Source organism: Nematolebias whitei, chromosome 14, assembly GCF_014905685.2.
Source record: "Nematolebias whitei isolate Nwh7 chromosome 14, NemWhi1, whole genome shotgun sequence".
NCBI classification, from domain to species: domain Eukaryota; kingdom Metazoa; phylum Chordata; class Actinopteri; order Cyprinodontiformes; family Rivulidae; genus Nematolebias; species Nematolebias whitei.
The window spans coordinates 19,401,568-19,415,786 of NC_056511.1; the positions used below are offsets into that span (position 1 = coordinate 19,401,568).

The following is a 14,219-nucleotide window of genomic DNA, read 5'->3' on the forward strand; positions in this document are numbered from 1 at the left end:
CTATCTATCTATCTATCTATCTATCTATCTATCTATCTATCTATCTATCTATCTATCTATCTATCTATCTATCTATCTATCTACAGTGCCTTGCGAAACTATTCAGCCCCCTTGAACTTTTCAACCTTTTGCCACATTTCAGGCTTCAAACATAAATATATTAAATGTTAATGTTTTGTGAAGAATCATTAACAAGTGGGACACAATCGTGAAGTGGAATGAAATTTATTGGATGTGTCAAACTTTTTTAACAATTAAAAAACTGAAAAGTGTGGCGTGCAATATTATTCGGCCCCCTTGCGTTAATACTTTGTAGCGCCGCCTTTTGCTGCAGTTCCAGCTGCAAGTCTCTTGGGGTATGTCTCTATCAGTTTTGCACATGGAGACACTGAAATTCTTGCCCATTCTTCTTTGCAAAACATCTCGAGCTCAGTGAGGTTGGATGGAGAGCGTTTGTGAACAGCAGTCTTCAGCTCTTTCCACAGATTCTCAATTGGAGTCAGGTCTGGACTTTTACTTTGCCATTCCAACACCTGGATATGTTTATTTGTGAACCATTTCATTGTAGATTTGGCTTTATGTTTTGGATCATTGTCTTGTTGGAAGATAAATCTCCGTCCCAGTCTCAGGTCTCTTGCAGACTCAAACAGGTTTTCTTCCAGAATGGTCCTGTATTTGGCCCCATCCATCCATCTTCCCATCAATTCTGACCATCTTCCCTGTCCCTGCTGAAGAAAAGCAGGCCCAAACCATGATGCTGCCACCACCATGTTTGACAGTGGGGGTGGTGTGTTCAGGGTGATGAGCTGTGTTGCTTTTACACCAAACATATCTATATATATATATATATATATATATATATATGTATGTATATATATATATATATGTATGTATATATAAATATTGTTTGTTTTTTATCCTTGGATAAATATAGTTTGATTATTGATGGGGGAATGGTGGCGCAGTGGTTAGAAGTGGCAGGCCTGTGATCGGAAGGTTGCCGGTTCAACTCCCCGTATCGACAACATCAAATATGTGAGCGGAAATGGTGAAGCATCTGCTTCCACCCACATTTGTCACACTCTGTGCCCTTGAGCAAGGCCCCTAACTCCACCCACTGCTCCACACAGATGGCTGTGGTGGTCTGTGGTTGTATCAGGAAGAGCATCTGCTGTAAAAATAATTGCCAAATCTTTGTGCGAGTTAGTTCACTGTGGCGACTCCTGAAGAAGGGAGCAGCCAAAAGAAGAAGGGGGAAAAAAACTACAGTTTCATTGTTGACCTCTTTATTCTCCTTTTCTTTAGTTTTGCTGAAAAACCTCCATTGCCATAGAGAGCATGTGCTCTTTACAAATTAAATATAGAAATGCAGATTGTTCTTAAACCTATTTTTCCCCTAGATGTTTTTAACAAAGAAAAATAATCATGGCATATCCAGAAAATGAATTACTATGACCATGTCAGTGCCTGATGTAGCAAGCATGTTTATTTTCAGCGTATGGTTTACACACAATGTGCACAGTGAGTGTGCACCCAAATCCATGTGCAGGTTTTTGTCACTTTTGTTTGTACAGGCATTAGGAGTGTCTGAAATGAGAAAACAAATCATTTTTGTGAACAGACACAAGCTTTGCATGGTTATGGTAATCTTGCAGGTATGAATGACAAAGGAATGTGAACTGCTCATTTCCAAACGTGATGCATTATTTTATCAGGTGTGACACCTGGATTTCTCAATTTGTGTTTAATCTGAAGCCGATACTTTCTAATCAGCTCAAATGTTTCAGTAATCGTGAATTTTGAAATGAAGTGTTTAAAGGAAAACTGTGTGACACAAATTCAAATGCAGACATATCTGATCCTTGAAGATCAGCTGTAACAGTAACATGGAATAGGATTTCTAAAGCTTCAATAAAAATTATTCTCACATTTTTGAAGCTCTGAGCAAAATATACTCATCTCTTATTTTCTCACCACTTGCGACAACATTAAAGGGTGTAAATATCTCATTAGCTTTTCATCTGTTTCTTTTTTCCCTGCCTGTCACCCTCCTGTGGTCATTGTCTTCGCTTTGTCTGCATTTTAATATATTTTTTAATATTTATACCATACCTTTTTATTTATAAGGCATTTAAAATCAGCAGCAAGGCCAACCAAAGTGCTGTACAACAAAACAAATAGCAAAGAACACGTAATAAAATACATAAAATCCATAGAGGTAAAGATAATAAGCTAAATTAATAGAATAATAAAAACACAATGAAGTTAAAATCTGTCACGGTCAGCGGCCCCCGCTGCCCCCCCCCCCTTCTGCCTAAGCCTCTGCTCTTTGTGTGTTTTCTGCTTTTGTGTATCTGGTCCTGTTATCCCACAAACTAAATCACTTCCTTCCTTTTTAAGGTGCTTTGTAAATGTGTCACTTTAATTACATTCTGAGTTCTGTTTGACTGGTTCTGTCTCTGTCTGCTTTTTATGTTTTTGTTGTTCTGCTCTGTGTGTGATTTTCTGTTTATCTGATTCTGTTATTCTCCACTCACTCCTCAGTCTGCCTCTCCACTCAATCTTTATCATTCACACCTGTCCCTCATCAGCCACCTGCCCAGGTGCTCTCGTTACTCACTCTCCCTCTGTCTCATAAAAAGCCTGTCTCTCCTTCACTTTTTGTCCGGTGATTGTTCTGTGTTCACAGATGTCTCAGTCCTCCTCTGTCCTGTAAGTTTTTTGTCCATCTGATGATCTGCTCTGCCTAGTTCCTGATCCTGTCTGCCAAAGTAAGGTTTTGCTGCACCGACAGCCTTTTGTTTTGTCATTTAAAAAATAAATTATTTTTATTTTTGAACTCCTGCCTCGCCTCGCCTCCCTGCATTTGGGTTCCAACCTCGAGGATCGTGACAAAAATCAACTCACAATGGATCGAAAGTCAGGGAATTAAAGTGTGTTTTTAAACGAGACTTAAAAACATGGCTGACTTTTTTCTCTTTTGTGCTTTTCTCATGATCTCTTTCAGGCATTGCCACTCAGGATGGCAGTGCAAAGAAGGATGAGGACTTCAAGGGGAAGTCCCAGAGGCAGGTCCAGTTCAACCCAGGACAGACCAGAGCCACATGGCGTGTTCGGATCTTGTCCGATGGGAAGTACGAGGAGGCGGAGACCTTCCAGATTTTGCTTTCAGGGCCTGTGATGGGAGTGATGGAGTCCCCTGCGACAGCAACTGTTGAAATCCTGGACCCTGGAGATGGTCAGCACTAATGCACAAAACCACAAACATCAATTTCTTTTTAGTAGTTTTAATGTTTTACTGTAATCTCTGCCATTTCTACTAGAGAAATGGATTACTATGAAATACATTCACTTCACCAGTTCAGATAAAACATAATATCCTCTGATGTTACAAATTATTATGGAGCAAAAACTATCAGCAGAACAGTCCAACACTAAAGAATAGAAATCCACAAAGTAACAAACATCATCATCATCATCATCATCATCATGACAAAGAAGAAGGCAGAGAACAAATAATCATGTCTTGATAAATATAATAAAGGTTGTGTCGGATTTTTTTTTTTTTTTTGACAATAGAAAAAAATGGAAAAATAAAATCCTCAACCAAATTCAACTATTTGTTGACGCGAAACAAAGGAAAATAAATATTAAATGAAAGATGAGGAAAGATAAGAATTATGATCATATTTCAGAAGCTCAAAGTGTGTCTGATTATTTATAATAATTTTAAATTGCTTCTGTTTCTTCTAAAGGTGACAAGTTAAGAGTGGTAGAAATCTCAATGACTAACTTATTTTCATTGTATCTATTTTTTTTTTCTGAGCTGAGCTCAAAGGCCAGAAATTAATTTCACAATTACCTGACAAACTTCAATAACTTTACAACAAAATGTAGCTTAAAATAACTCTTAGCTAAAATATAACTAGTAGTGCAGATGAACTGGGTAAATCACAAATCACCCTAATTCATGTGCTTTCAGAAGCAATGAAAAGCAAATTAAGACGGATTTTGATTTCTAAATACTGATTGTTTTTCCTGTGGCAGGTGGGGAAACAAACTTTTCAGCATTTCTCTGTTCTTTATAGAGTCCTGACATCAGTTCAGAAAAAAAAAAAACCAGCAGCTAAGTCTTGCCACTGTTGGTTAGTTAAACTGTACATTAATGTAAAAGTTAGTTCAAAAGTTAGTAATAGACAATCCGCCGCTGCCAGTCTCCGGCTTCTTCCTGCTGTCACAAATAGAGCCCGCCCACCGTGAGTCTCCAGCAGAAGCTCCGCCCAGCGTTAAAGGAGCCCCGCTCGTCCATAACATCCATTCATTCAACCTTTATTTAAACAGATAAATCACATTGAGCCTCGAAGACTCATTTACAAGTGAGACCTGTTTGGACAGACAAAAACAGTGGTTAAATGGACACATGTAGGAGTTGGAGGCAAAAAAAATTCTTATCAGACTTTTTTTTTCTGGCCTGAGGAAAAAAACCTCTAATATTAAAAAAACACCTCGCACAAACAAGCACATATTTACGTAGACATTCTGCAATCGGAGACGAGAGCGGTCAACAACGCTTATAGATGCTCTCGAGGTCACTGTAATCAGTCAATGTCCTCTGGTGAGATCCATAAACATTCTCAAGGTATGTCGAGGAATGGCCAAGGATAACCTCTATGAGAATCCAAGAGTCCTGAAATGATTACACAAAGTTTATTCAGCTGGTTCATCTGGTTATCAGTTAGAAATTCCTCAGGGAGGGGGTGGTGAGCGTCAGATCACTTTTCTCCAGGAGATTTCAGATAAGATGGCCTTCAAGACCAGCCAAGGGAACCAACATTTAGATAAACACACAGTTGTTTTGGGGACAGGCAGGACTTAAAGACATCTACCTTGAGTCTGTGTTGGTCAACTCGGTTCCGAAATGTCCAAAATAGCGCCACACCGATGGAACCTGACTGAGTAAAATCCCCAAGATCTAATCTATTCAGCCCTAAGCATTTGAGTCTGGGTACTCGAGACACGAACCAAGACATCATAAAGGCAAGCAGCGTGATCGGGTCCAAATTTGCTGCAGATGACTTCCTTGATTGTAGATAAAACCAGCAACCAGCCGAATCCAAAATAGCAGGAACCAGTTATCGAAAATCCAACTAAATATGCGTCCTTAAAATCCACAGATGGCAGCAGAGATAGACACATCATCAAGTCTTCCAAGTCGATGAGATATCCAGCTGCGTGCGTGCCAACAGGGCAAATCGGCTCGCCTAAAGCCTGTCTTCTCTTCGAAGAAATGTTGTAAATTGAGTTGAGGGACAAACTGATCAAAACAGTCCATAATTATGGTTCGGAAGAAATGCAAGAGAGTCTTACAGCAATTTCACAGACAGACAGAGCAGCAAAGCGGAGAGGGAGGGAGTGAAGCATCCGATCTCGTCAAGAGCAAGTGGTGAATCCATACCGCACCTGTTGTTTTTTTTTTTTATATAAACTCTAGACCTAATACTTGTATATAAATAAAGCTGCAGTAATGAGCTCAAAAGTTAACAATATTAGCACTGACTGTCAGACACATCACATAGGCAGGTTTAGAAATTCTTAAGAAACAGAAAAGTTTGTTATTGTTTGGACCTGCAGTTTTACTTGCAGCCAATATTAATGACTGTAGTCAGGAACTCACAATGAGAACCTCAGCTAATGGTGTAATGGACAGTGGCAGTTGGGGGAGGGGTTTCTGCAGAGTTACCAGTTGGTATGTCTGCTTAAATTCAATTCAATTCAAAAATACTTTATTAATCCCAAAGGGAAATTAAATGTTGTTGTAACTCGTAATCCTTGTTTCATTAAGTGATGTTATAGATACTGATGGCTGTAGGCTGGAAGGATCTTTTGTAAAGGTCCTTCCCACAGCAGATGTGAAGAAACTGGCCGCAGATGCCATCCGATCCGTTCACCCAGACTCGGCTGACCTCTTGGTTCCCCCCGGGTTGCAGGACCGCCCGAATGCTGGTCAGAACTCCTCTCAGAGCGATGGCCACTCCTCCCAGCAGCCTGCCAAGCTCCTCATCGCTGTGGTCATCCAGCTGCAGGTGCCGGGGGATGATCCTTGTCCTTCTGCTGTTTCCTGCTAGTTCCAAGATCTTAGTGGTCAGGCACTCGAGCACAGCCGGCAGTGAGATGGGAATGCATCCATGGTTCCTCCTTTTCCACTCATTTGATATTTGGGGCTGTAGCCGAGATATTATTTTGAGGTGTTAATTAGCTGCTCCCAGTTGTAAAAAAAAAAAAACCCACCTGCGTAACCATGACAACAACATGGTTACGCATCATAACAGCTGTCCAAAACTAAAAAGAGTTTCAGTAAAAATCCTTCCAGCTGCACAGCATCTGATACCAGAAGAAACAACCATTTAAAAAATGTGATTTACATCTAGCAAAAGAGGAATTAAAGTTTCCAAAAGCAAAATCTCAGAACGAATGTAACAGAGCTACAACATGCAGCCACCCCGAGCAGCGCAGTTCTAGAATAGGTTAATTAAGGGGGTGAAACAACTCCCCTTTCCCCATAATCCCAACCTTGCTGTGCATTTCTATCCTGAGTTTAAGTACTGAGGTGGAATGGAAGGTCCAAGTTGATATGGTGCTGATGGATGTCTGAACCAGAAATAGAAGTACTTACAAGCTATCACGAATCTGTTCAGAGGAGGAATTCAACACCAGGGAACATTTTGCCCTAACCGAGCACGCTGTTGTCATTCAGCTGAACCCCACCCCACCCCCACCACACACACGCACCCCTCGCCCTGATGTGTATAAGTAGATTCAACTAATGCGCTGACAAGCCACCTCTATATGATCTGACTAAATTACCATAAGTGGAACAGCAGCAGCTTAACAAGGACGTCTTCTCTGAGCCGATGTGGCACAACCACTGTGTGAAAAGGATTTTATCCTGAGATTTAGGCTTTATTTCAGTCCCACTGAAATAAGTTACAAATGTCAAACAATAGCAGGAGGACCTAGACACGTTTCGATTTGAGTCAGGAATGCACATGTGCTGTGCTTCAGGTATAATGATAAGAACCAGAGTAAAGAGTATTTTGCTGACAAATGAATAAAACACATTTGCATATGTGTATCCAGTGGAGTGACTCACATCAGATGATCCTAAGATGGTGCTGTAAGGACAATATCAACAAGAAAGAGAAGAGTTTGACCTCTTCTTCTAGTGATGAAAACTCTCCACTTTCCAGTCTTACTTTACATTTACATCTATAAATAAACCACGTGAAGCCAGGGGGGCAAAATACTTGAAACTCTACATGGATAAAGCAATGTTCTTATTGGTGCAACCTCAAATCAAATACAAGCTCAATTTCCTTTCCCAATTTTTGATTTTGAAATGCTTCAAAAACTCCCTTTATCTATCAGACTAACCTTTTTCACACTTTTACGAACCTAGTCATGAAAAAAGTGCACAAGATAAACTACATTTTGTCAAATTGAGATATATTTTTTGAACAAGAAGGGAAAAGAAAATATGCATTTTTTAAAAATGATCTCTCTTCTGGAGTTAGGCTCAGTAGAGAAGCGACTTAATGACAAAGCGAACAAAGAACATCAACTCTGATTTCAGATTTACCTGCGTGATAAAGAAAGCTGAAGCAGTGTCGAGGTTTTTTTTTTCCAAATTCATCACAGTTGTTCTTTTATGTGACTATTAAAAGCTTTTGCAACAATTTGTAGCACCTGCAGTTACTCTTCGTATGATGCTCGGGTCTTTTTGACCTGTTGCAACAGTAAAAATATCTTTGTGAATAATCTTTCAATATTCAGACTCATTGAATCAAGCTCATGGTCCATGAAGGATTTTGGAGAACATTTTTATTAGGTATGCAACATCATATAGTTTTATTAGGTGCATGTCAGTGTGTTCGACTTATCGTAAATGTGAGGAAGAGTTAATGATTCAAATAAACAGGTCAAAGATTTAAGAAAATATTTTTCTTGTACCTAGGTTTAATGTGAATAAGTGTGTCTGCATCTACTGTTTTTTTTCCTCTTTCTCACTGTTTTAAAGGGAATATTGCCAAACATCTTTAGTTTACTTTCATCTTTCAACTCCTGCTATTACAGCCCGCCTCACCCTCTTAGTGCACGAGACTAGCTGAGCACGTCTCACAACTAAACTTTTTAATATGTATTATGTAACAGGAGCCTTTCTGCTCAGTTTGGTTTGATTTATTTCAATAAAGCATCTTCTTTTTCTATGTAACATGTTAAAAACACCAGTGCGTCAGGGTTTTCCAATAATTCCCACACACTTTGCCTTCTCTTTCAGTTTGAACGTTCAAATTCTTTTTGGGAACTTGCAAAACGCAGTATCCCAAAAACAATATTCATGATACAATAAATTAAAAGCCTAGTATTTATTGAAAAATTGAATATTACACAGTTGTAGTATGTATATACAATGAATAATTTTCAGGAGTTTCATTAAAATCCATCCTGTGATCGGTGAGATATTTTACCAACTGAGAAACGGGGCTGATTTAACATTTAACACAAACACTTTGAGCAGAGATCTTTTGCACTGAGTTTCAGTTGAAGTGTGTGTTGGAAATCACTCTTAGCTACTACTACACAAGGTACACAAACTTATGAGTATCTGTAAAACTGACTGATATATAGCCATTGTTGTGTTTGCTAAGTTCAAGCTGCCATCTTGAATTCGATTGGCTCCAAAAAAAATCAATTATAAATGTACATGTTCTGATAATTTCCTGAAGATTTTATTCAAATTTGCTCAGTGACTAATGATATATTTTGCTTAACGGCAGAAAGACAGACAGAGTCAACTCCAAAATATTAGTGTATGTAATATATGTTAGGGCTTAGTCACATTCAGTTATTTTTTTGTGTTTTCGAAGGCCACTTGGCTGTGGCAGCCATCTTGAATTGTGTTGAAAAATGTTGTTCTGTTGTAGTTGTTCATCCAATTATTATTTTCTGAGAGTTCAATTTAAATTAGTCCAGTGGTTCATGAGATGGTTTGAGAACAGACAGACACATGAACTTATGCACACATACACGGGCAAAAACATTGTCACTCTTTAATATAAGGAATTATAAATATTATTTATATTATATAATATAGAATTGTAATATAAGGAAGAAGGTATTCTATAGGAAATATACAAAATTCCAGCTGTTATTTGAGTATTTTGTCCTGTTAAAATTAAACGTAGCCTTTCTGTATTTCACACCAAGTGAACAATAACAAAGTATTGTCAAGATGAATGCTACCTTGCAGGGTAACACTTTACAATAAGGTACACAAAATTTGCTTAACTACTCGCCTACGGACCAAATCTGGAGCTAATGGGTAGTTCACTTGTACTTACTGGGGAACACACAGCCAAGCCTTATTGGGGGACTACTGGTTAATTACCTTGTGAATGAAGATGAACGTATCAAGAACTAATGGGTAGTTACTAAGAAAACCAAAGAGGAACAGATCAGGAGGTAATGGGTAGTTGACCAGTACTTACTGGGAAACCCACAGCCAAGCCTAACTGGGGGACTACTATATATATATATATATATATATATATATATATATATTTTTTTTTTTTACCACAGAAACAGAGGAGAAATTCTCCATGTGAGTTCTGAATAAACCCTGCACCAGTGAGGTCACAGCTCGTAATTGTCAAAAACCTGTTTCCTAGTGATTACTGATTACTTATTACCCATTAGCTCCTGATTCATTCCTCTTTAGTTTCCTTAATAACTACCCATTAGTTCCTGATTAGTTCCTCTTTGTTTCCCAGGTAACTAACCATTAGTCCCCTAATAAGGCTTGGCTGTGTGTTTCCCAGTAAGTAAAGGTTAATTACTCATTAACACCTGATTTGTTTCACTTTGGTTTCCATGTTAACTACCCATTAGTTCCTGATTAGTTCCTCTTTGTTTCCCAGGTAACTAACCATTAGTCCCCTAATAAGGCTTGGCTATGTGTTCTCCAGTAAGAGCTGGTAACTCGTGATTTGTTCCCGATTTGTTCCTGAGGTGTTCCCTAGTAGTAAATCAAATTTTGTGAACCTTATTGTAGTGCTACGAATTTTGGTAGATGTAGAGTCTAAAATATATTTTCCTCAGCTTTGGGAGAGAGATGAAAATTACATAAAAGGTGCAACAAAGACGCTAGATTTATTTCCTTTGGTGTAGAGTTCCGACCTCTTCCCAAAAACTAGCATATTGTTACTTCTTAAAAAGACTAAACTTTGCAAAAGACCAAGAAAAAATGTCGCAGGCAAAACTTGAAACATTCTCTTTTGTTTTCGGAGTTTATTTGTCATTTTACCTGTCTTAGCTTTTCTGTTTTTCAATTCTTGGCTCAAACTGAAACTTTAATGGACTATTGAGCGGAGTGACAAACCATTTGCTCCATCAAGGCTAGATTTTCTCTTCTGCCCTTTTTGCATGCAGATTGTTCCATCCATTATCCCCTCCTCTTCAGTGCAACTCCTATAGCAATTATAGACAAACAATATCAGTTGCTTTTGCCACTCTCTCTCTCTCTCTCTCTCTCTCTCTCTCTCTCTCTCTCTCTCTCATTTCTGCCCTCATTCTTTCTCTTACAGGCTCTCCCTCCCTCACATTCTCCTCCCCTGTGGGTTAATTATGATACGTTTGGAGGGCAGGGACTGATTTTTTTTTCCTGGGATGCTCTAATATGTCAGACATGGCTCCCTCTGTCCTCTAATGGACCAGTGAGGCTTTAGCCATGCCTGTGGCATCAGCTGCACAGTCTGAAGACAGGCTTTGTGCAGTCTTCTAGTTAACTCAAAGATCCCCTCTCTGGAGGACAAATCAGCCTGACTAATATCAACTTTGGAGAGGGAGCATGGATCACTGAGGTTAGACAAATGGATACAAAATTTAGACAAGCACAACAAGCGTTTCTTCAAAGTGCATTGGATATTAGGGTCTATACAAAATGCTTGCAGCTATACTGTATTGTTTTAAATGTATCTTGTTTTTGTGTATACTTTTCACATGCTTCTTGCTGCTTTGATTAATACAAAAGAATAGATTTATGCTGTCGCATGTTTGCATTTGTGATGGCTGAGCTTTCCTTCTCCAAAACTTTGTGACTTTCATATATAATCCATGCAGAATGCTGACTAAAGCTGAAGGCGGTGGCCTGCTGTTTGACTGTCTGCAGCAAGCAGCAGCTTCTCACCACAGCAGGTGATAGAGCTTTCTAGTTTCTCTTTGCAACAGCAGTAATGCTTAATTTATGTTAGAACTTTTACTTTTCTATAATTTCTGTTATTCCCATGTTTTTTGTTCAATAAGACAGACATTCTGTGAAGCAATACATATTGCACTCCTCTAAGCATGTCAAAGATTTATAATATGAGCTTGGGCAATCTATCAGAGTTCAGAGTATGTGATGAAGATGAATCTCATCTATTACTACAACAAATCTTTCTTTAATGTGTGAAAAATAGATTGAGTCATAGCCATGTCAGTATTGTTAAGGTTAATTGGCCATGGTGGCCATTTTTAATCAGGCTGTTTCTAAATATTAGTTGTCAATGTACATCTATAGACAGGCAGGGAGGCAGACAGAAAGACAGGCAGGGAGGCAGACAGACAGACAGACAGGCAGGCAGGCAGGCAGGCAGGCAGGCAGTTTATTAATCCCGAGGGGGGGATTTGAAGCATCCAGTAACATGTTCTACTTATGCAGCAAAAAAGACATGAAATAATAAAATAGGAAGCAAAATACACAATTTTGGAAAAAGACAATGTGCACAGGCACAAGGTGGTAGGGAGTACTACATTCATGATTAACCTATACAGGTCCTTCTCAAAAAATTAGCATATTGTGATAAAGGTAATTATTTTCCATAATGTAATGATAAAAATGAAACTTTCATATATTTCAGATTCATTGCGCACCAACTGAAATATTTCAGGTCTTTAATTGTTTTAATACTGATGATTATGGCATACAGCTCATGAAAACCCAAAATGCCTGTCCCAAAAAAAAATAGCATATTTCATTCCACCAATTTCATTTTTTTCATTTAGCCTTTATTTATACAGGTAGTCTCATTGAGCCACGAGAACTCATTTTCAAGAGAGACCTGTTTAGGGAGCACATGGTGGGGGTTAAGGGCCTTGCTCATGGGCCCAGAGTGGGGCAAATGAGGGTGGGGGCAAGTGTGGGTGTTTCACCTACCCCACCCACAATTTTGATGTTGTCGGGGCCGGGGCGTGAACCGGCGATCTTCAGATCACAGGCCCACCTCTCTAACCTCTGCGCCACCACTCCCCAATCCATGAATCAATGAAAGACAAGTGTTTTTAATACAAAAAACGCCAACCTTCAAATAATCGTGTTCAGTTATGCACTCAATACTTGGTCAGGAATCCTTTTGCATGAATGACTGCTTCAATGCGGCGTGGCATGGAGGCAATCAGCCTGTGGCACTGCTGAGGTGTTATGGAGGCCCAGGATGCTTCGATAGCGGCCTTAAACTCATCCAGAGTGTTGGGTCTTGCGTCTCTCAACTTTCACTTCACAATATCCCACAGGTTCTCTATGGGGTTCAGGTCAGGAGAGTTGGCAGGCCAATTGAGCACAGTAATACCATGGTCAGTAAACCATTTACCAGTGGTTTTGGCACTGTGAGCAGGTGCCAGGTCGTGCTGAAAAATGAAATCTTCATCTCCATAAAGCTTTTCAGCAGATGGAAGCATGAAGTGCTCCAAAATCTCCTGATAGCTAGCTGCATTGACCCTGCCCTTGATAAAACACAGTGGACCAACACCAGCAGATGACATGGCACCCCAGTGACTGAGGAAACTTGACACTGACCTCAAGCAATGTGAATTCTGTGTCTCTGTAAGAGTTCCACTGCCTGCAGCTCCTCCTCCAATTGGCTGCTGATTACCACCAGCTGGCAGCCATCCATCTGACGAGCTCCTGCTACTATTTAAGGCTGCAGTCCAGTGTGACTCACCGCTGGAGCATTGTACCCTATTTGGTATTTATGCTTTTGGCCAGTTAAATTAAGATTATATGAGAAATACTTACCTTCGTTTCTGTGCCTACAGTCCTCCTGTTTCCTTGGCTCCTGTTTGGATGCAGACTCCCGTGGTTCTGGTTCATGTTCTCCGTGCCTCGCCTTCCAGCCACACGTCTGTCCTCCCTGCATTGTCCGCCTTCCTTTGGACCATCTCTGGTGATTCACATCCACGTCAAACTCCTGCTTCACCATCTGTAAGGAAGGACAAAACAAGATTACTAAAAACTACAATTGGACTCCACTGATTCAACTCTTTTTCCCCAGGATCTCCAAGAGATGACTCACTGTAAATAGACACTGTAAATAATAAACATCACTACTTTTTCTAATCAAGTCTTGTCTTTTCTGGTTTCGCTCCATCTGGGTTCCTCAAGTCGTGACAGTCTCCTCTCTTCCTCCAGACTCTGGGACCTTGATTTCCAAAGGAAATGCAAAATTTACTGTAATCAGAGAACATAACTTTGGACCACTCAGCAGCAGTCCCAGGAGAGATGCTTCTGACACAGTCTCTTGTTCAAAAGTGGCTTGACCTGGGGAATGTGGCACCTGTAGCCCATTTCCTGCACACGCCTGTGCACGGTGGCTCTGGATGTTTCTACTCCAGACTCAGTCCACTGCTTCCGCAGGTCCCCCAAGGTCTGGAATCGGCCCTTCTCCACAATCCTCCTCAGGATCCGGTCACCTCTTCTCGTTGTGCAGCTTTTTCTGCCACACTTTTCCCTTCCCACAGACTTCCCACTGAGGTGCCTTGATACAGCACTCTGGGAACAGCCTATTCGTTCAGCAATTTCTTTCTGTGTCTTACCCTGTTGCTTGAGGGTGTCAATGATGGCCTTCTGGACAGCAGTCAGGTCGGCAGTCTTACCCATGATTGCGGTTTTGAGTAATAAACAAGGCTGGGAGTTTTTAAAAGCCTCCGGAATCTTTTGCAGGTGTTTAGAGTTACGTCATTGATTCAGATGGTTAGGTTAATAGCTTGTTTAGAGAACCTTTTCATGATATGCTAATTTTTTGGACAGGCATTTTGGGTTTTCATGAGCTGTATGCCATAATCATCAGTATTAAAACAATTAAAGACCTGAAATATTTCAGTTGGTGTGCAATGAATCTGAAATATAT

At 39.9% G+C, this 14,219-nt stretch overlaps 2 protein-coding genes across 3 annotated transcripts in view; one reads left to right on the top strand and one right to left on the bottom strand.

The window, feature by feature from the left end:
- smad9 (SMAD family member 9) overlaps nucleotides 1-14,219 on the bottom strand; it is a 937,424-nt gene that overhangs the window by 347,452 nt on the left and 575,753 nt on the right. The gene's annotated exons all lie outside the window — the stretch shown is intronic.
- The window catches only part of frem2a (FRAS1 related extracellular matrix 2a), a 97,279-nt gene that overhangs the window by 39,730 nt on the left and 43,330 nt on the right, over nucleotides 1-14,219 (top strand). The window contains exon 4 of the mRNA XM_037687952.1: nucleotides 3,008-3,238. Coding sequence (XP_037543880.1) covers nucleotides 3,008-3,238 — 231 coding nt within the window. The remainder of the gene's footprint in view (nucleotides 1-3,007; nucleotides 3,239-14,219) is intronic.